The sequence below is a fragment of the Mus musculus genome, chromosome X, assembly GCF_000001635.26.
Source record: "Mus musculus strain C57BL/6J chromosome X, GRCm38.p6 C57BL/6J".
NCBI lineage: Eukaryota > Metazoa > Chordata > Mammalia > Rodentia > Muridae > Mus > Mus musculus.
In genome coordinates, this window is record NC_000086.7 from 13524389 (window position 1) to 13546325 (window position 21937).

A 21937-nucleotide genomic window follows, 5' to 3' on the forward strand; every position below is an offset into this window, starting at 1 on the left:
CAAAACTCCCTTTCAGCAAAGGTGTTCATCAGAGCCAGGAGCACTTCCCACCAGTGCCTAGAGGCACGTTTCTAAGAAGTCAGTCTCTGTGCCAGGGGGTTCTTTGTGCTATGTGGTCTTGGGCCCAGGACGCTGCTAGCAGGTTCTGGTTTGTTCAGAAGACTGGGTTGATGCAAACATTCAAGAAAATTTATGGCTAGACAGAGTTCTTTTTGCAGAAGAACAAAGCGCCCTTGTGTCTGTATCCTCTAAGGTGAGGCTCTGTCGGCTTCTTTTGCAGCAGCTTGTTCCCTTGCCTGTAACAGGCTTAGCTCAGTGAAAACAAAATGCCTTTATTCTAACAGCAAAAGCAAGGATTTATGGGAACCAAATGTCTACATTCTACATCTATTAAAAGACACAGACTGTATTTCATCACCTCCTAGCTGGTACTTACAGGCAATTTTCTGCACCATTTTGGCAGCTATGGAAAATTAGTAAAAAGGTAGGATAACAGGCAAAACAGAAACAAAAACAAAGCAAAGATGATAATTCAAGAAAAATACATAGCAACCAAGGAAAAATATTAACCACAATGAGGAGTTTCAAACACACATGGGAGAGTAGAATTTTATAAAAGAATATGTCTTTTGCCAATGAAATGACAAAAAAAAAACCAAACAAAAACAAACCAAACAAACAACAGAGATTGAAAATATGAGCACTAAAGGTCAACCTAAATATTAAGGGCACACCCAACTTTCAAGCCTCAATATAACTGTACTATATAAACGGGTCACTGATCACTGGACACAGTCGAGGATCTGCTGGTTTCTAGAATCTGCAAAATCATGCTCTTCAGGGTAAGTTTACTCAGGAGTGGCTTCCTAGCTCAGGAAGCAGATGCCAGCATATGCTGCCACCCTTACCTTCCCAGGGAATAACCTGTGTAGGCTTGGTAAGACCTGGGGCCAGCTCTGGCAAGTACTGACTTGAGTTGGCTTGAAAGCACCCAGGATTTATTCTTTTTGTGGTGCTGGGAAATAGAACATAGGGACGTGTACATACTAGGCAAGTGAGAAATGAGGCTCCCTGCCCAGGCCAGCTCATCTCTAGGTTTCGTAGTCTCCAGAGGTCTTCACAAGACAGGGAACCTGGGAAGCCCCATCAAGGTCATAGATTCCTTATAGCCCCTCTTAGCTCCAGGAGCTGCCCCTGTCTTAATACAATCCTGTTAGGGAGGCAGTAGACTAGCTGCCATGGAAAGAGTCTGCTTGGAATACCTCGGTCCTTGGGAACTGAGCGGCTTTCTCCCTGGACTTCCCAAGTAGATGTATTAAGGAAGGCTACAGGCTGTCCCACTGACTGGTCTAGTCCACATCATAGGTCTGGGGCAGACCTCCTGCTGTGTTAGGGATGGGGCTGGAATTTGTCTACTGTTCTGATCGCAGAAGAAACACCCTGCCTATGTGGTCTAATTCTCAATACTGAATGAGCTCCTTGTACTCTGGGAATCAGAGTGCCCAGCAAAAGGACAAAGCAGAGCTTTGCTCAGGTGTCCTCCGTGCAGGACATCTACATTCCTTACCCCAGACTGTGCTTATCCGGACAAGGGCAAGTTCACTCTTACCTCATTTAAACCTGGAGTGATAGTTGGCGCCGCAATGAAGACAACAAAAGGAGCAAACTCTGCAGTCCTCAGGACCTTCAGTGCCTGTGCAGAAAAGGAAGACACTTAGAAGAAGAAATCACCAAGATAACATGCAGAGGAGCCTATAATACGTGACCCAACTGAAAACGTCAAGGCCGTGGCTTACGTTTTTAGCAAGATAAAAGTAAATGTACCAACTTTATACATTTTATACATTGCTTTCCTCCTAAAGGGTGGCCAGCAGCTCCGAAGTTAAGAGCTGATAAATTGGACCTGTTTGTTATGAATCTCATAGCTTATATGTGGGTTAATGTTTGTTTAAACCTGGTGATTTGATGGAGCCTGAATTTCAGTTGATGGGAAATGCATTCTGGGGAGAGTTGCAAGCTGGCTTCACACTGACTGGGAACCCACTCTGTCACATATCAAACTGCCAGTTGCTAACCAAAGAGAGCAAATCTTGGCCACCATCACTGTGTGGGCTGTCACATTTACAAAGGCCTTCTGATGAAAGTCGCCCTCCCAGGGGACTCAAGTGAGAAAGGGAGACCCTTGTCCAGGGCTGTAATCATGAATTCCTGCCACTAAAGACACTGTATGGTTGTGGTAAACGTCATGACCCATGTGAAGATATGGCATTCAAGTAGAAGGCCCTCTGAGGTTCCTTCTAGTACCTTTCCAAAACGTGGCAAATCTGTACAAGTCATTAGTTTGCTTAGATGTGTGCCTGAGTTGTGATGAGGTGGCATAGGAACCGACTCTGTGAAGGCTCACTGTTTCTATTCCTCCTCTGGGAAGTCATGATATTCTCAGAGGTTATAAATATCAATTCTGGGACAAAGCTGACCACATCCAGGTACGTAATCCACACATGACTGACATGTGAGTGATTCATAGGCATTGGGAAATAAATACCTTGCTGCTCTCTGTTTAACTTTAGTTTTCTTTCCCCAGAAACAGGTATATCCAGGCTGGCTTCAAATGGACAACCCTTCTGTATTGGCCTGGCGTTACTGCTTGCTGCTCTTTACACAAGAACCAAACATGTGTCTTTTGTTACCTATATATTTTGCTTTGTAAATTATCTTTGCTTTTGTTTTCTTTCCTGTTTCTTGTACTCCATCCTTAGCCTGGTTTATAGTACTAGCCCTAGTATAGCCCTTAGACTGATTCCCTGCCTCTAGTTTTAGGGGCTTTAAAATCCATATCCCAACCCACTGATAGCTGATCTTTCTGGGATGCAGACTCTCTCTTCCTCTCCTAATCCTTCAACAGCCCACTTCTACATTGTAGGGAAAAACACATGTCCCTTGGCTGGGTCCCATGTTTAAACTCCTGCCTAGCTCTGGTCCATTCCTGAGTAGACTGGCCTCATTCCTAGAGTCCTAGACTTTCAGTCCTAGAAAATGCCCAACTCTTTCTGGCTTCTTGGCCTTTCTGCTTGGTGCTTCTTCTACCTGCACTCTTCCTTCTTTCCCACTGTCCTTTCTGTGTGGCTGAATAATCCGTTGGAGCCCAGTTTCTGAAAAGTTCTGTTTTGAACATGATCTCATAAAGAGAAAAATAACTTCATACTTTTGATCCTCCTGCCTCCATCTCCTGAGTGCTGGGATTACAGACATGGCCAGTTTTATGTAGTGGTGGGGGTTGAATCTGGGGTTTCATGCATGCTAGCCATGTACTTGATTGACTGACTTGGACCTTAAGCTCCAGATCCTCTTGTGCTGATGATAGCACACCTGGCAGTTTCTCTGGAAAGTTCCCTGTTAGGCTCTGAGGCCCTGCTGTATGCTCCTGAAGTATCCATCAGCCACACTGGAAACAGTCTCTGGGAGTGGTCTGAGGGCAAAGGCTGTGTGTTGCTCAGTTGTTTCTCTTATACTCAATATGGTACACCATAAGCTGCCTTTATGACTCAGTAAAAATGTAAAAACAGTAAATGGAATATATACAACATTTATCCTGGACTTTGTAGCAGGTCTAACCAGAGAGCTGCTGTTCTCTTGGTATCTCTGAGCACACAGAATTCTAAGATCCAATCTGATATTAAAGGTTCTCACTTTTGAGTATAGTATAAGTCCAGCCTGTACTAGGATTCTGGTTTTAGATTTTGGTCACATGCTGTCTTTGGGTGCATGAGGGGAACCTCGCTCACTGTCTTATCTGCCCAAAGCTGTTTATTGGTCAAGCCCAAGTCCCCTTCTAAAAATGCTTTCCAGGCCCACCATGTTAATTTTTGATGGTGCTAGCTGCCCATTTCTTTTGTTCTTCTTTTGTGACTGAACACATGATTCAAGTAAGTCTAACACAGTCCTCACTTAGAAATGTCCACTTTGTCTCTATTACCTTGGGTCATTGTTCTTTCCTTCCTATGCTCTGGTAGGAAAGGTATATGACAAGTAGGTAGGGTATAAGGCTTTCTTATCGTTTCCACTGGACTGACTGTCTCTGTCTGTCTCTGTCTGTCTCTACCTCTCTCTCAACTAAGATATGGAAACATCCTATTGCTTTCCCCCCCCCCCCCCAAGCTACCTCTGAGTGCCTGCTGGAATGGCCTATAGCCTGTAGAGAGGACAATGACAATGACACCCAGGGGGGAGATGGATTTCTTCTTAGTCATCCACCCTGCTACCCACCCATTCCCGTGGGTGCTTTTGATTTCTAGCCTGCCATCACGTTACTGACCAAACAAACCATTCCTTGGAAAGCAGCACTTTAGCTCCTAGTGAATTAGCCACACGTGCACTGTGTGCTGTCCCAAGTCTACAGCAGACAAGGAGGACCACCCAACTCAACTCTGGAAAATCCCCCAAGGAAGGCCATGCTCATCACATTGCCAAGGTTTTTGGCACCCTCCTCCATGACCCAAAGTTTCGGACCGAATTTAATGTTCATCACAATAAGTACAGTAGTTCCTGTGGTTAGCATGTTTGTTCCCCTGTCTTTTTCATGTTCTTCTATTTCTATCCTGTATTATTGCATTTTTCAAAATTCCAATGTGCCTCAAATACCAACTGCGATTTTCTTGTCTAGTCAGGCCTCAGTTTCAGCATCTCTAATACCTCCTTTGTTTCTGTCAATCCCTATCCTCATATTCTGTTCTACTTAGGGGTTTCAAGCAGGAGCCAGGTTAGGTCCAGGTTCTGCTTAGCTGAGATTCAGAGTCACTTTAGGGATAGGAAATAGAACTGCTCATAGGATGCCCCTCCCTCAGGCTGTTAACAACCAAGTTAAAGATGAATTTTAAACCTTGGATTTAAGGTGAGATACAAATTTGTTAATAGTGACAGGTAAATCTGTATGTGAGGAGAGGAGGATGAGAAGGAGGAAAGAAAGAAGAGGAGGGAGCGGACGGAGGGAAGAAGGGAAAGAGGTGGGGAATAGAGGGGAGTGGAGGGATGGACTCAGAGAGAGAGAGAGAGAGAGAGAGAGAGAGAGAGAGAGAGAGAGAGAGAGAATTTTATAGAAAAATTATGGGAAACATACTGGATTAAAATAATTACTACATTCACCCTAGATTTAAAAAGTATCATTCATTTATGAAGAGGTAATTTATGGAGATAAATTCATTTTTGTAGTTCCTTTACCTATGGGCAAGAACTAATCTCAGGTTATTGTTGCCAAGAAAAAAGAACTCATTTGACCCAAGGATCTAAGTAAGATACAGGTGTCATTAGACTAAAGTAGTTTGCAATGTATACAAAGCTACAAAGTATACAAGAAAATGGCCAAGTTGCTCTTGTACACAAACTCAGGGGCTTCAGGGAGAGCACAGTAAGTCCACAGTGCTAACCAGAGAGCAGAACAGCTCTGGCTTAGGCTTTGGGACCGAGGAGGGAATCTAGCATGCTCCTCCTGCATGCTCCTCCTGCATGCTCCTCCTGCATGCTAAGCAGTGCCCCTATCACTGAGCTAGGTCCTAAGTTCTGATTATTTTTCTTTTTTAAGTTTAACATTCCTACTAAGTTTGAGATTTATCTCCGAATGACAACTTTTCACCCTTTGGGCAAAGGCAAAGCTACAAGTAATCTGCTATTAATCATATTTAACCTAGAATCTGGATATACAGTCTAGGCTGGCCTTGGATTTCTGACCCTTCTTCCTTATCCTCCTGAGCCCGGGTATTAACCGGTATGTACAGCTATGCCCAGCAGCTAGCATTGACTTTGTAATGCTTCTGATTGGTAAATCAGAATACAGTGCAAGTTAAAAACCATTATATAAAGTTCCCATTACACAATACAGTTATTTTATGGTTTCTGCTTTACTGATATAGATTAGTTCTTCGAGTTATAGTTTTATTTCCATGAAAAATGAGCTTTGTAGAATTTTTCAGGTTTAATTACCCTATAAACTTTCCTATTTGTTAAAAGAAAACAAATATCAAGGTTTTAACTGTAATATTATGCACAAGGTGGGAGACCTAGAGATTGCCCAGAGTTACCACCCAACCCAGTTCAAATCTCACTTTCTACCAGCTGGAAAATGTTGGTTGATCACAGTTACATTAAGCCTGTTCTCTTCATCTATGGCAGTAGGTACTGGTAGAGTTCCTTAAAGTTATCAGGACTGGCACTATAGGAAATACAGCCCCTTGCTAATGTGAAAGCAGGCAGGTTACTGTTTTTTTTCCCTAGTTTAGGATTCTCTAGGTTTGCCAGGGTCCTCTAGGTTTGAAGTTAGACCATCATACCTTATTTAGTATTGGTACTTAAATTTACCTTCAGTTGTCTGAAATAAACTAAGGTGGCACAAAGCACTAGACATGTCTGAAGGGAGCTGAGCACCAGTGTTAGGTGGTAATCCAATGGGCCAGCTATGGGACAAATGCCTTCAGGTGGAGTATATGTTGGGCATATTCAAACAAGAAAAGGCACAAGGCACTTTCCCTCTTTTGGATAGTTTCTGAGGCACACTTGGGAAGGAATTTCATCCTCAGCACCTTGTAGTCTTTAGCACTTTTGGCTCTGGGCACACAGCCTGGCATATTCTTGCTCTCAGTATAAGTGTGTTGTATCAGACTGTCTGTCAGAGATACAGTAGAGGCCTCAATCTAACCAGCTGGGGTGGGAAAGGGGAGTGGAGGAAAATGTTCTAAGAACAAAGCTCTGCCTGAAAGTAAGTCATTCATGGCCACAGACATCCTGAAAGCAGGATGAGGGTGTTCCCCAGCCCTGGAGAGAGAGGACCAAGGGCAGGGAGGCCCAGGGGAGCCCTGTTAGTATGGACTCCTAAGTATCCCTGGTCCTACTATCATATATAACATCCAGCTAGGAGTCTAGACTGGGAAGGAGGGCCTGGGACCAGAGTGGTCAACCAGACCATACAGGGGCCAGATGGCCCTGGGCCATTCTTGTCCCCAGAGCCTCAGCCCTGTAGAGGCTAGGGCAGAGGCAAGGATGCCTAGGGCCCACCCTCAGGGGTCAGTAGAACTGAAAGGTCACAGTTGTGAGAGGAGGGGAAGCAGGAAGCAGGAGAGGAGTGCAGCTGAGCTCATCCAGCAGTCAGAGCAGCAGGGGCCAGTGTGCCCTGCAGGAGAAGGTGCCGGGCCAAGTGCAATGGAGAAAGGATCTGCTGTGGACGTCCTGAGGAGGCTGAGAGATGGCTCTCCCGCTCAGCAGTGCAGAGCAGTGCATGGCTGTGCAAGGGCAAGGGGACAGGGAGAGTTGGGTGCTATGAGTGGAGCAGCAGCGGCAGCAGCGGTGGTGGTGGTGGTGGTGGTGTTGGCGGCGGCGGTGACAGCAGCAGCAGCAGCAGGGAAGGCAGAAAGCCCTTGGAAGTGGCCTGAGGTAATGCAGAGGGATCTGAGGAGCCCTGCAGCCAGCATACTGCTAGAGACATTACTACCAGCAGAAAACGACGTTCAGGTGAAGACCAGTGTGGAACCCAAGGAGAGGATGTCGAAGACCAGGACCAGGATTGAGACTTTGCCTCTAGCCACCCCTGGCCAGAAGATTTTTCCAATCCCTAGTAAGGAGGGATTAGTAGTTAAACAAAGATCAATCTGCGTTACACATCATCATATTTAGTTCTCTATAGGTCCAAGTTAACCGTTAAGTAAACTACTAATGGTTATCCGACTGTCGTACTCCTCCCTAGCCCCTAACCTCATTGTGCTTTCCAAACTTCCGAGTACAAAACCCCACTTGGTGCTGGACTGGAAATGGATGAACCTATTGGCCATGGGTTAGAATCTTGGAGCCCAGAAACAGAGTCATCAGGACCCAGGTCACACAGACTGCTTTAGCACTTAGGGATGGCTATGAGAGCAAGTCTCACGCAGTGGCCTCTCAACCGGGATTCCCCTGCCTGGGACAGGTACATAAGCCTCCTGCGAAGCCGAGTCTGCTCAACCAGGAGCACGTCTCCACATCTTAGCAGGTGGCACGCCCATCCTAATTAAGTGATGCGAGGTGTGAGTACATAGATCCATCTTAGAAATGGTACATCTGAGTCACTAAGAGCTCCCACTGGCCTGGCCCCGAATCGCCTCTGATATCTATCATTCCCGAGTCCTTTCCCTTGTGCTTTAAGCCCCATTTCTACTTGGCTTATGCATGAAAAATTAGCCTGTCAGTCAGCATATCTGTTTTACTTGTTCATGCTAAGCATGTGCCCACCCTACCGCCGAGCTAAGATGATGCCAATCCCTATGTGAAGTCTTCAGCCTTCTGTTCCTCAAGTTCCATCATTGCTATTGCTTCCTACATAAGACTTAGTTACAAAATCACTAAATCAACCATCTTTGTATCTAGCTCCTTTTTGAGTCCTCTTGGAGATCATTTCTCTCTCAGGAAAGGAAAGAGCAGAGGCTGAGAGTCACCTGGGCTCTTAATCCCTGCTCTGTCTAACACTGGCCTCACTCACACTTGCTTTCATTAAGCTAGAGCTGTTTCACATCCAGACCTCAGGATCAGTTTCTTACAAGCAATCAATGTAACATATTGGCAATGTAAGATCCAGCATGGCTGTACCAGGAGAACAGAAGTGGGCTGCCATGATAACAACTGCCAGAGCCTCATCCTGAGGTCAGGTCAGTGTAGGATTTCTGGCAGGCAGAGACCCAAATGGGTACTTCACCGAGTTTCTGAGTATAAGCCGCAGAAGAGAATAATTTGCTCCTTAAATGCATGCTGTGTACACTGAGTTCAGTGACAGGTTAGTTTGCATCCTAGACTGGTGACCCAGGAGGTCTTGAGTACTTAAGCTTAGAGAATTACTTTTGTGACCCAAAACTTTCTGATGGAATTTTCGATGTCAGAATCTGAGCTTATGAGCATGCAGGCAAGATGGAGTAGGTTCAGGGTGGCTCGGACATTACCTGAGGCTCCACGTCCAGAATCGCAATCAGCCCCTGCTCATGGATTTTCCGAATGGTCTCCAGTTTTGTCCCGTACATTGCATCCTCATGGCTGCCATACTCCAAGTATTCGTTATTTGAGATGTCTTGCATCATTTGGTCATGAGATACAAAGTAATAATTCTTGCCATTTTCTTCATCTTTCTTTGGAGGTCTGGTTGTATCTGCAAAGTTCCGTTCATGAGAGGTTTAAACAGCTGGACTGGTGAGTTACACTCCCAATGGACTATTCAACTCAATCACTCTGTGTGTGTGTGTGTGTGTGTGTGTGTGTGTGTGTACTGTGTGTACGCATGAGTGGGATCTAGGTCTTTGTGTATGTTAGGGAAGTATTCTACCACTGAGCTCTATAAACTTAGCTCCTCAATTGTTTCTCAAAAGCTCATTAAGCCACAATTTAATGACAGCACATAGCTGCAATGGCACACCTGAGAGGTGGCACCAGGAAGATTGCATGTTCAAGGCCAGCCTGGGATATAAGAGACCCTGTCTCAAAAGGAAAAAAGGCTGTTGTTTCTTTAGAGTGTCACATATCCCCTGTTTCCATCTCTACTAACATTGCAGATTTTCAAACAAAGCAATTTTTTATTAGATATTTTCTTCATTAACATTTCAAATGCTATTCCCTTTCCTAGTTTCCTTTGTGAAAGTGCCCTATACCCTCCCCCTACCCTGCTCCTCAACCCTCCCCCCCACTCCCACTTCCTGGCCCTGGCGTTCCCCTGTACTGGGGCATAGAATCTTTGCAAGATTAAGGGTTTCTCCTCCCACTGATGACCGACTAGGCCATCCTCTGCTACATATGCAGCTAGAGACACAGCTCTGGGGGTACTGGTTAGTTCATATTGTTGCTCCTCCTATACGGTTGCAGACCCCTTTAGCTCCTTGGGTACTTTCTCTAGCTCCTTCATTGGGGGCCCTGTGTTCCATCAAATAGATGACTTCAAACAAAGCAATTTAAAAACTATATTTATCTGTGCATAGATAGCAGCATAGCAGCTTCTTTTTCTAGTTGTTTGGTGAATATTTCAGTGTTGTGACATATTTCATGCCACTCTTGGAGGAAAGACTTGAAGTGACTGTGGTGTTTTGAATAAAAAATGGCCCTATAGGGTCAGGTATTTGAATACTTGGTCTTCTGTGGGTGCAACTGTTTGGGGAGGTTGAGCCTTGCTAGAGAATGTCTAACAATACAGGCTTGGAGAGTTCAAAGCCTTCTCCCACTTCCAGTTTGCTTTGTGTGAGGTTGGAAATGTCATCTGTCAGCTTCTTGCTGCTGCTGCTATGCTTCCCCTGCTATGATAGCATCTTGTCACTCTGGAACTGTAAGCCAAAACAAAGTCCTTTTTCTGTAAGTTACTCTGGTCATAATATTTTATCGTAACAATAGAAATATCACTAATAGTGTGGCTCAAGATTAACATAACTCACTATCCTTACTTTGGTCCCTTGCAGAAAGAAGAAAGACTAACAGAGTAGACAATTATGTGTGCTTAGTCACATTTAAATGAATGATAGTGAAATCATTCAGTTTCTTAGTCTCATGAGCCACATTTCAATGGCTGAAGAGCCACAAAGGACTACTGTGTTGGACATTTCAGATATTGAAAGTGCTAGTCTATACCACTTTATAGATGAGGATGCTAGAATACAGCAAAAGACACATCATACTGAAAACAAATGGATTTCAAAAGGCGTGGCTATGATTATCATAGAAAAACTAAAGCAAAAGGTGAGGCAAGGAAGTTGTGAACTGGTTTATATGCCAAATTGTCTTTTAGAGGTGGTTGTTTGTTTGTTTGTTTGTTTGTTTTTTGAGATAAGGTTTTGCTTTGTAGCCCTGGCAAGTCTGGTACTTGGTATGTTGCTCTTGCTGGACTCAAATCCATAGCAATCCTCCTGTCTCAGCCTTCCAAGTGCTGGAGTTACAGGTGTGTACCACTGTGGCTGCTTTCCTTTAAAGTTTTGTTTTTAAGATTTATTTTTATTTTATGTGCAGGAGTATTTTGTCTACATGTATACCTGTGCCCATGTGTGTGCCTAGTGTCTACAGCATCAGGATGAGGGCACTAGATGCCCTAGAACTGGAGTTATAGACTACTGTGAGCTGCCATGTGTGTACTGGGAACCACACCTGAGTCCTCCACTAGAGCAGCAAGTGCTCTTAATGCTGAGCCATCTCTCCAGCCTCTGCATTAACCTTTTATTGAAACATAATTGTGCATATTTGTTGATAATCTGTCTAGGGCTATTTTCATTCTTTAGTGGCAGAGATGAGTAGTTCTGGCAGGGGTTATGTGGCCTTCAAAGACTCAAAAAGAAAGGGTTTGTCACCTCCCAAGTCAGTGTACACTAAAATAAGTGCCAATATGCAGAACATACTGCAGTTAAACAAACTGGGAAAATTGGTGTTACGGTTTAGAAACAAAATGTCCCCCCCTAAATGCTCATGTGGTAAAGGCGTGGTTTCCAGTTGGTGCATCCAATCATTGAACAGTAACTATATCAAGAGGGTTTTGACCTAATAATTCATGGATTCATAATTGGGTGGCGTTACTGGGGAAATAGCATTTGGAGGTAGAATCTAGTTGGAGGAAGTAGTTCATCAATGAGGGGATATTCTTTGGACACCACATTCCTATCCTGCCTTCTCTGTTTCCTGGTTGCCATGAGGTAAGTATCATTGCTTTGATATAAGCTTTTGCCATCATGGTATTCTGTCTCATCACAGGCTCATAGCAATGGAGTAAGCAAGCCACCCATGGACTGATATCTCTGAATTGTGAGCACACACATATACTTTTTTCTTTCTTCCCTCCCCTTTTTTCCTCCCTGCTTTTGTTCTCTCATCTTTTAACCACTTCTCTTCTGTACTCCTTTATTCCTTGAGTAAAGACAAATTTATGCTTCTCTTTGATGAATACAAATGCAACTTAGAAAGAATGTTTTCTCCAGGTATACCAAAAGCTGAAGTTGGCATACCTAATCTTCAGCTATATCAGATAATGTACAGTGCCTATGCAGCTGGGGTCAAATTAAGAAATGGTTGATGTCATCAAAAGTAAGCTTTCCAATTGATCTAGTTAGCCAGGCAAATGTTTAATAACCAGGAAGTTTACCTGCTATGTGATCAAGATGAAACTAAACATTCCCCAAACTCATTGTATTCATGATACAGACATAGACATGAAAACTGGAAGAACATTTCAAAATGTCTGAATATAAAATTTCAGGAGCACCAATTGCAATACCTGGTAAGTTTTTTTGTGTACTAATTGGTGGACTTCTGAAGCCTCCTGACTCTCTGAGGTGTACACTGACCTTGCTTATAAGCACCCAGAAGGAAGAAACAAGTCTTGATATTTTCTTCTATTGTTTTTTTTTTTTGGTTTGTTTTTTGGAGGCATGGGTTTGAAATGGAGCCCTGGCTGGCCTCAAACTTGCAGGGGTTCTGTTGTCTCTGCCTCCTGAGTGCTGGATCATAGGTATGTGCTACCGTCCCTGGTTACTTCTGTAGTTCTAGAACAATTCTTCATTTGCTCTGCCTAACCTGAACAGAGAACTAATTTCTGGATAGTTTTGGGAATTGAAATATTAACCTTTAGAATAATGACATAAACAATGAAATGATAGGTCTGACTATCATATAGCTATGACTTAGCCATCACCTGCTTCATATACATACCCTGGAACCCTTTTTACAACCATGGGGTTATTTCATTTTACAGTTGAGGAAATGAAAGAGGGCAAGAGGTTGATAATATGAAATAGACTAGTAAGGGGAACTGAAAAATACTGCAGACCTGAATTCCCTTTTCCAAACAATAGATAGGACATGGACTGGGCTTTAAAAGAGATAAGAACTCAATAATACAGATGAGTGGAGGGAACAGGGTTGTATCAGAGAAATTAGAAAACAGTTAAAGCTTATTTTTTCAAAGAATCATCCTAGATAATGTTTATGACATATTCTTGGAAAAATTCGGTTACAAACAACACGGAATAGACTAATGCTGCAACTCCCCATGGGGTACTTAGAATTTGGAAAAATGAAGTTTGAATTACCTTCTTTTCTTTATTGCTTTTGTTTTGGATTTTACAAATTTCCTAAACAGTTACTATATTGATAATTAGAAAAATATGCACATTGCAGTGATAAGAATGTGATAGGAGAAAAAGAATTCAAAGAGTTTGATCTGTTGCTTACGTGGAATAGGGTACGCAAACCGGTCCGGGTGCTTTGTGATGAGGGTATTTTTTATGTGTCTTCTTCCAACACCATGTGCACCTATGTGATTTTATAAACAATGGAAACATTAACAACTAGAAATAACATTTGTAAAACAGTTTGGAGGTAAGAATAAACAATCAGCCAAACTTACCTAATAAGACTAATGTTTTCCTTTTGAATGCTGGCAGTTTGACTACTTCTTCATATGTGACAAGATCTAATTGATCAAACACTACAATGCAAAGATTTAGAAGAAAGGTAAGTTTATGGAATGGATAGCTCATGTAGGTGAATTACAATTTTATTATTGGAAAAATTAAGTTACAGTAACACCACAAATCCCGCTTATGACATGAAGCTTACATGTGATTTAATTCATAGTGCCATTATGGGAGAAAGTGTCATTTTTAAGCCCATGAAAATGATTCAAGAACCAGGAATAATCAAAGATATGATGAGTACATGCAGGTCCAAATCTAGAGGATATCATATTATTTTTTTCATGCAGTATTCCAACAAATCATTTGAATTCACTCAGAACCACATGCTGTTCATATTTTCACAACTCTAAGAAATAGGCAATACTAAAAAGAAGAGTCTATGTATGATCAGCAACCAACACAAGTGGAGCATGGTGCAACTAAAGTCAAGCGAGGGAGGGCCAGCTGTAGCGCTTCCAGAGATGGGTGAGAAATGCATGGCCATCCAGTTTGTAGTTCATGGGACTGCTCTTTATTACTTCTTACAATCTGATAAAGGTGGCATGTCAGAATTGGTTAGAGCCAAGTTCTGGAATGATTTTTACAAGGTTTTAATTGACCATTTCACAAACTATACTATAACTGAGGTCTTGGGATTTTAAGTAGGGAAGCATGCATTCCTGTCCCAGAAACCATGTCAGCCATTAATTATAGAGGAAGCTATATGGTAAATCAGGATGAACAGGATGGAAATAATCAGGGACAGTCTGAGCTTAGAGGCCTTTGAGAAAGGGCAGTATGTTATAGACAGGGAAATACTTAAAAAAATATGTTTCTGAAACCTGCCTCTTAACAACACTCTGATGGGAATAATTTCAAGCAATATGGGGAAGTTATCACAGTGAATTATCATTGCTATTGAAGTTCAATGGGGTCTGATTCTCACACACGTTTGAAAATTTTCCTGAGAAAGCTGAGATCCTACATCTCTTTCCTGTATCCCTGCCTCCCATCCCCGGTACACAGTGAAGTTTCTTCTTAAAATATTGAGTTCTCCCAGGATTTTAAGTGAGTGAAATAATCCAGTGAGATGGAGTCTATGGTTGAATCATTCAGAGAAGCTGCTGCTCCCTGCAATAATATGGCCACATGATCTTGAGAATCAGCTCAGTCCTTTTCACGTGTGATCTGCACAGTAGCAAAACTTTATGATGTTAAAAAAAGATACCATGGAATGCAATAGATCACAAACACAAAAATGAACAAAAGCATCATTCTCAAAATATATAGAGAAAGGAATATATTAAAATAAAGGCTAGTGCATAGTAATAGAATTTTGTATATCTCTTTTCTTTGGGTAGCTTGACTATAAAAGTTAAGTAAAAAATCTTTACACCATATTCTCTAGCAATAGCTTATATTGGAGGAACATTTGCAGGATGTCATGGTCACAAAATAAAAATGTACACGAGACTCCCTGTGGTAGAGCTACCTCACTGTGCTGCAGTGGGAATGGAATGATGGGAACCGCAGAAGTAAAGGCAGGAGTGCTTACTGCATGGCATTCTGTACCTATTGTCCTGAATCCTATGTCCATCAAGGAAAAGTGTGCTTATGGGAAGAAGTACACCAGCAAGCTGATGTTGTTTTAAACTATTAAAACCATCAAGTGTTTTATAAAAGCACAAGATGATTATGACACGAAGTTTTCTGAAAGGGAGACACCCCTCTCTCCTTCTACAGAGCCCTAACTTGAGTCTTGCTTATTTATGTTTTTGTCATTGTCTAAAAGTACACGAGTTAGGGATTAACAGTCAATACGCCACAAACAAAGCAACATATAGGTTGAACATTAGAATTTGAACCATGAATGAGCAGCATGAAAAGGTTACTCTGGTTTAAATAAAATTGTCATGTAGTCATAGGGTTGTGAAATAAAACGGAACAAAACAAAGCAATGCAAAACAAAACAGGATATTTGAAGAGAGTAATTAAAGACTGAACTTATGAAGGGTTTAAATTGCTTGCTGATAAAGACAAAGGGCTTAATAAAATGAAATCATTAAAACATAGAGGCATAGTTATTCAACAGGTTACTTACATGCACAGAGGCCATTGGGAGTGAGACAGCATGAAAAATGTACAGGGGTCATTGAAATATGACTTTTTATATATTAGTAAAATAAAAGTATAATAGGCACAAAATAAACTTTATCATGCAATATTTTAAACACAAGGTAAATAAACCACATTAAGAAACAAACTCATTTTAATACAAATTCAATCATACCTTTATATGAAAGCCAGTGAATTTTATATGCTAGCATGTATATGGAAATTTTATGTGTAAATGATAAGAAACCATCTTTAGAGAAAACAAATGTAGGGGCCTTTTATTTTTTTTTACATTGTGCATTCCTGTATCATTTGTGGTTTCTAATTATGTGTGTCTATTATCTTATTATTATATTTCATGGAGCTTGGGCTCAAACCTTGCACATGCTAATAAAGTACTCTATCACCAAGCTATACATAAATCCCTATTTTTATTATTAAAAAATTGCCAATGTCAGTGAGGTTATATGCCACTTTTCTTTAGGACAGTTTGTAGTATTAAGCATAATTTAAATATTATGAATACTATTCCAGAAATCCCCTAAGTTCATATCTACCCATATAAGCAGTATTTTCAGGACACTAAATACTGCTGTTTTGATGGCTCATATTAAAAATATTAATATAGACTTTGTAATTTGTTAAAAAGTTTAAGTCAGTAACTTAAACTAAAAGTGAATTCTTGAAGTCTTGGGCTGAAGAAGCACAGGGCCTCCAGAGGACAGGCCTAGCAGGTGGCTAAAGGTCTCACGAGCTTGTAGAAATTATATTTCACATAAATATTACAATGATATAATACAATTTATTCCCAGGAATTTAGAAATATTGCCTGGCATACTTTGTTTATATTTCTCTGGTTTCCTAGTAAGCTGAAGTAGTTAAGCAACTATATTGGCAGAAAAAAAGCAAGCAGGTAACACTGAATCTTTGCCTCCGTTTGAAAGGCTGTAAGTAGCTTCAAATATTACACAAAAAAGCCCTCAAAGGCAAAACAAAATCACAAAGCAACCAACCCCACATCAAAAACTCCCAAGAATGGATTTCAATGGACATCAGCACCCTTAGTCCCAAAGAAAGGAAGTGGCCTAGTGATTATTTTACCAAGGGATGTTGAAAACCCAAAGTTTTATGTTACATAACCTGATTTTCAAATGTGGTATCATAAAATTATTTCAATACTGTATATGAATAAAATTTATTTATGCCACTATATTATGTAGGATGTAGGGTGCACAGTTTAAGCAGAATTCTGCTTTAACTAGATGTGAGAATTTTCCTGGTGATAAAAAAAATAGATTTGGATGTTATGATTTCCATTCTTGGTGCTGTTGATAAAAGTCTCTACTCTTAATTTTACTTGATGATACAAGTAATTTCCAACTTTGATTATAAGATTTAGAGCTTGTCATCAATGAACATCTGGGTAACAAATCCCATGTCCTTATTTTGAATTACTGCACACCATAGAAAGAACAGAGTTGCTGTATTTCATAGTCAGTTTCTAAAAGAAATCCTTGAGCTGTATTGTTTGATCTGTGAGTATCTGGCGAGTTGTTGCTATGAAAAATATACTGTTTCAAAGTTGTCATAGCATAGATGGAGGCTAACAGTATTTTACAGCAATTCTTTATATGGGCAATCTGATAATTCATGAGGGAATCTCATCCTAGCCAAAGCAGACAAAGCCTGGCTTCTTATAATGCAATAAGCAATTTGCTCTTCTGGATTTTAGGATAAACAAGAGGGAAACATTAATCAATAAAGTTGAGGAGTGCGGAAGAGATGGTGACAGAAAGAAATGTTAAGCTTAGTTGGGCAAGTATAGTGCAGGTAGGCCAGGATAGAGAAAGGAAGAACGCTCACGACTCTACAGGGAAAGGAACCCGCACAGCAATCTTCTGTCTAGAGATTCACAGACAAGCAGAAACAGAAAGGGTTAGAAACCTAAGTGGCTATTCAAGGACCTTCCTTCCAAGGTACTCAGACTCCTTTGAAGGCAGCCAGAGAGACTTGGTTAGGTAGGACAATCCCTCAAGCACAACAAGGACTGCTGGGATGTCTAGAAGAGCTCAACAGTTAGGAAAACACCAAGGGCAACAAAGAGTGGTGGCCCTGTCCCCGGTGCAACTAAGATTACGTTTCCTCAGTTTGAGTTTTTGAGAACTTTGGCACATGGTTTGAGATAATGGGGATGTCAGGCCAAAGGATGGAGAAGAAAACAACTGTATCCCATTGTCTAAAATCAAGGATAAATACTTCCCAACCTTGATAGGGAGTGTTTCTCAGAGACACAGGGTATTGCAATATTACTCAGATCTACCATGAGGGTACCTTTTGGCCAGGCTGAGTAATGAGAAAACCTTAGATCTACTGAGGTATAAGCATTAGAAAGGACCATCTTGACTGGCTAACCTGATTGCTTGGTTTGGCCTCAGTGAGCTAAGTGACTACCAAGTCATACACTTCCTTGGGTGAACTAATGATCTTGTCTCAGGTTGCCTATTAGGCTGATAGTCACATTGACCACGGGGCATCCAAATGGCTATGACAGAAGAAGCACAGCGATGCCCCAGTGCTCCAAGAACAGAAAACATGAACAGCAGGAAATGAGATTGGGTGTTGATTCTCTGGCAACACTCTTCAACAAATGATTTGACTAAGTCTTTGTCAACAGTTGAAGAGGTCAAGTTTTCCGACCAATTCACTTAGTTATCCTCAGAGCCAACTTAAAGAATATTGACAAATTGAATACTGATGTTTACACTCCTAATTAGTAGATTACAAAACTAATAACATATTAGCGGATTTGCCCAGCCTTTTCTTTGCTTTTATAGGCTTAAATTAATTTGAGTGTCATCAGTATTTATGTATCATTTAACACTATACAAATGACAAGTTGAATTAGAAATTTTCCTCTCTAATTTGGATGCTGGGGATGAAACCTAGGGCCTTGCATATGCTACGCAAACACTTTACTACTGATAGACATCCCCAGCTGATTAATTGTTTTGTCTTTAACTAATGTGATTTAGATTTAACTAATCTCCTGTGAGCTGGTTAGATTGTTTTAGACTAGTGAAAGCAGACAGAAGAAGAGAAGGCAACTAAGAAGAGTGATATCTCAGGCTAAGCTAACTTCTACTGATAATGTTTTTCAAACAGTGCCACTTGAACAGAGTGGCTGCTAGAGTCTATTTAGATATGTGGCTTTACGTATTTCTTTCCTTTATGAAACAAACACAAAAGCCATTGTGTGGCTAGTGCATAGTGGGAATAAGAGTAATGTAACTGGCAGGGAGGGAAAGAGCCCTCATTTAATTGAGCCATTCCCACTTAATCCATGTGGAAAGTCACATTCATTCTGGATTATACAGCAGTTCAGAAATGCTTACATTTAATTTCTGGTTAAGAAAGGAGAATTCAGAAGTCCTAAAGAACTGTTCCTAGCACATGCTGATGCACGCTACAATGCTGCATAGAGAAAGCTGCTTTCCAGATTTCTCAGAGATACACTGAATTGCACATGGATGGCTGCAGTCATTTGACTTTTTAAGGCCACATGCTTGATAGTTATTTCTGAAATCTTAGGAACGAAGCTAATGCCAACTTTGAATTTCTTAGTAAAAGTCCCTTATTGAAGAAGTTATATTGAGAAGTCATTGAAATTAAGTATACCATCACATATTTTCTTTCAGCTTAAATGATATCCTGTGCGTCTTCTGGGAATTCAAGTGCAATAACCAATCACGCTTTACTTGGTGCGCATTGCAGTTTTTTTTTTTTTTTTTTTTAGATTTATTTATTATTATATGTAAGTACACTGTAGCTGTCTTCAGATACACCAGAAGAGGGAGTCAGATCTTGTTACGGATGGTTGTGAGCCACCATGTGGTTGCTGGGATTTGAACTCTGGACCTTCGGAAGAGCAGTCGGGTGCTCTTACCCACTGAGCCATCTCACCAGCCCATGCAGTTTTTAACATAACAGTGAACCCCATGATTCAGTGAAACCCCAGCTTCAATACAGACAGAGGGGAGGGAAGGCTTAGCTAATCATCTTGTGTTTTTGAGAACTTGAAAGGACATACAGCTGGGAAAGGTGAATAGTCACAGAAACTAACCCAAGTTAGTATCCATGTTACCCATGCCCTTTCAAATCAGCTACAGAACCCTTCAGAGCTCAGCCCTTCTGTGTATCTTTGTCTCTAATATTTGTCATGGGTCCAAATCCAAGGACCAAGAGAAACTAGGAGGGAGGGTTATCCTCTTAAGGTCAACCTCTCTCTGCCAGAGAGAGCCCCAGGGACTCAGCATACCCCAGCTTCCCTTTCTCAAGGGAGGACTTAGCATGCTGAGTTCCTTTCATCAGAGAGGAATACTGCCTCCAAATAGCACCTTTGTCCTAGAAAATAGAGCTCTGCAAACTAACTGGTAGGAGGCAGGGGTTCTTAATGCATCTGCAAGTTGGTCAAGGTTTCATAGGATACAATGTTCTGGAAAGAGAACTCTGAAGAGCAAATGTAAATGCTCTATCTGCTTACATCTTGGAGATGTTTGACCCAGCTTCGGAAACAGACATGCTTTTCCTACCTGCGTTGTGCTTTGCCAAATATTTATCTTTGTACTGCTTCTTTTTCTTGCCAAACCAAGTACAGCTGGCCTGCTGCTCTTGTTTGGTCTTCTCCATGGCAATGCAAGCTACTCGCCTAGTACACAAAGGAAGGAAGGAAGGAAGAAAGGGGGAGGGGGAAATCCAACAAAATTAATGCATAGTTTTATGTTGAGAAAAGAGAAAAAGTCATTTGAAGGCTACACACAATAGGATGTCTAGTCCTTCTCAGTTCTTGAAATCATGGCCATAAAGAGGGTTCTTTGGCTTTCATGACAACTTCTTACAAATGGTTTGACTACAGCCTTATGTTAAAACTGATGCGTTCCTTGAGCTGATAATAAGGGTCAGAAGTCCCAACATCTGGTTGTGAGATTCAGGGTGATGATCAAGGGATTGTGAGTCAAGGCAGGCCTGTTTTGCATCCTGGATATGTTATGCATTGGTCTGTTTTAAGTGCTTCGTGCTTAGTATTAGGCATATTTCTAGGAATTTTTCACATATCAAACCAAGCAATATTTTTGACAAACTAAATTGTATCACAAATTGCACAGAAATTCCTAAAGTTTATAGTTTTGTCTTTCATATTTTATTGTGTAAGAAATTTTTTTTGCTTATCATGTAAAGTAGGAGTCCAGTCTCTTTTCTTAAGAACCCCTGCCTCCTACCAGTTAGTTTGTATCTCATATATACTCAGTTGTCCTAGCAGGCTATACTAAAAAGTAAGACCCTTCCTCACTGCTGTGCAATGCTATTTGCTACGTAGAAAGTAGCTATTTAGCTATGAAAGTGCTTTGATTCTGTCTCTTTAGTTGGTCTAGCTGAGCACCTTCGTTAGTTTTGTTATTTGGTTGAATAAGATCTTGTTCTTTGTTCAAGAACACCCTGGCTATCCCTGAATTTGTGCATTTCCAGACAAACTTTAAAGATAATTATGTATGTATGTGTGTATGTATGTGTGTGTGTTTGTATGTATGTGTGTGTGTATGAGTGTGGGTACCCTTGTCACTCTCCACTTATTTCTTCGAGGCAGGGTCTCTCCCTGAACCTGTTGCTCAGATTTTCTTGGATAAGCTGGAAATCAGCAAGCTGTAACTTTCCCTGTCTTCACTTTCCTAGGAGCTGAGGTTACAGGGATACACCGGCTTGCTATGTGGGTGCTGAGATATGAACTCAGATTCATGACTGCATAGCTAGTCCTCTTAATTATTTTCTGAGTCATCTCTCCAACCTCTCCATTCAAACTTTAAAATTTGTCTATTTTTTTTTCAGTGCTCTTGTATCTTTTTTTTTTTTAGGTATTTTCCTCGTTTACATTTTCAATGCTATCCCAAAGGTCCCCCATTCCCACCCCCCCAATCCCCTACCCACCCACTCCCCCTTTTTGGCCCTGGCGTTCCCCTGTACTGGGGCATATAAAGTTTGCAAGTCCAATGGGCCTCTCTTTGCAGTGATGGCCGACTAGGCCATCTTTTGATACATATGCAGCTAAAGACAAGAGCTCCTGGGTACTGGTTAGTTCATATTGTTGTTCCACCTATAGGGTTGCAGTTCTCTTTAGCTCCTTGGGTAATTTCTCTAGCTCCTCCATTGGGGGCCGTGTGACCCATCCAATAGCTGACTGTGATCATCCATTTCTGTGTTTGCTAGGCCCCGGCATAGTCTCACAAGAGACAGCTACATCTGGGTCCTTTCAGCAAAATCTTGCTAGTGTAGGCAATGGTGTCAGCATTTGGAAGCTGATTATGGGATGGATCCCTGCATATGGCAATCACTAGATGGTCCATCCTTTC

General features: G+C 41.4%; 1 protein-coding gene across 23 annotated transcripts in view; it reads right to left on the bottom strand.

Annotated features, from left to right (window-relative positions):
- The window catches only part of Cask (calcium/calmodulin-dependent serine protein kinase (MAGUK family)), a 329704-nt gene that overhangs the window by 7309 nt on the left and 300458 nt on the right, over positions 1 to 21937 (bottom strand). For 8 of the 23 annotated variants that reach the window (XM_011247441.3, XM_017318371.2, XM_017318369.2 and 5 more), the window contains 5 exons: positions 20126 to 20241; positions 13373 to 13453; positions 13198 to 13278; positions 8952 to 9154; positions 1610 to 1693 (listed from right to left, as the gene is read on the bottom strand). In XM_011247441.3, the coding sequence (XP_011245743.1) occupies positions 1610 to 1693; positions 8952 to 9154; positions 13198 to 13278; positions 13373 to 13453; positions 20126 to 20241 (565 nt within the window). Of the gene's footprint in view, positions 1 to 1609; positions 1694 to 7477; positions 7598 to 8951; positions 9155 to 13197; positions 13279 to 13372; positions 13454 to 20125; positions 20242 to 21937 lie in introns of all 23 variants that reach the window. The other 15 variants (XM_017318366.2, XM_011247434.2, XM_011247437.2 and 12 more) reach the window with 3 other exon arrangements.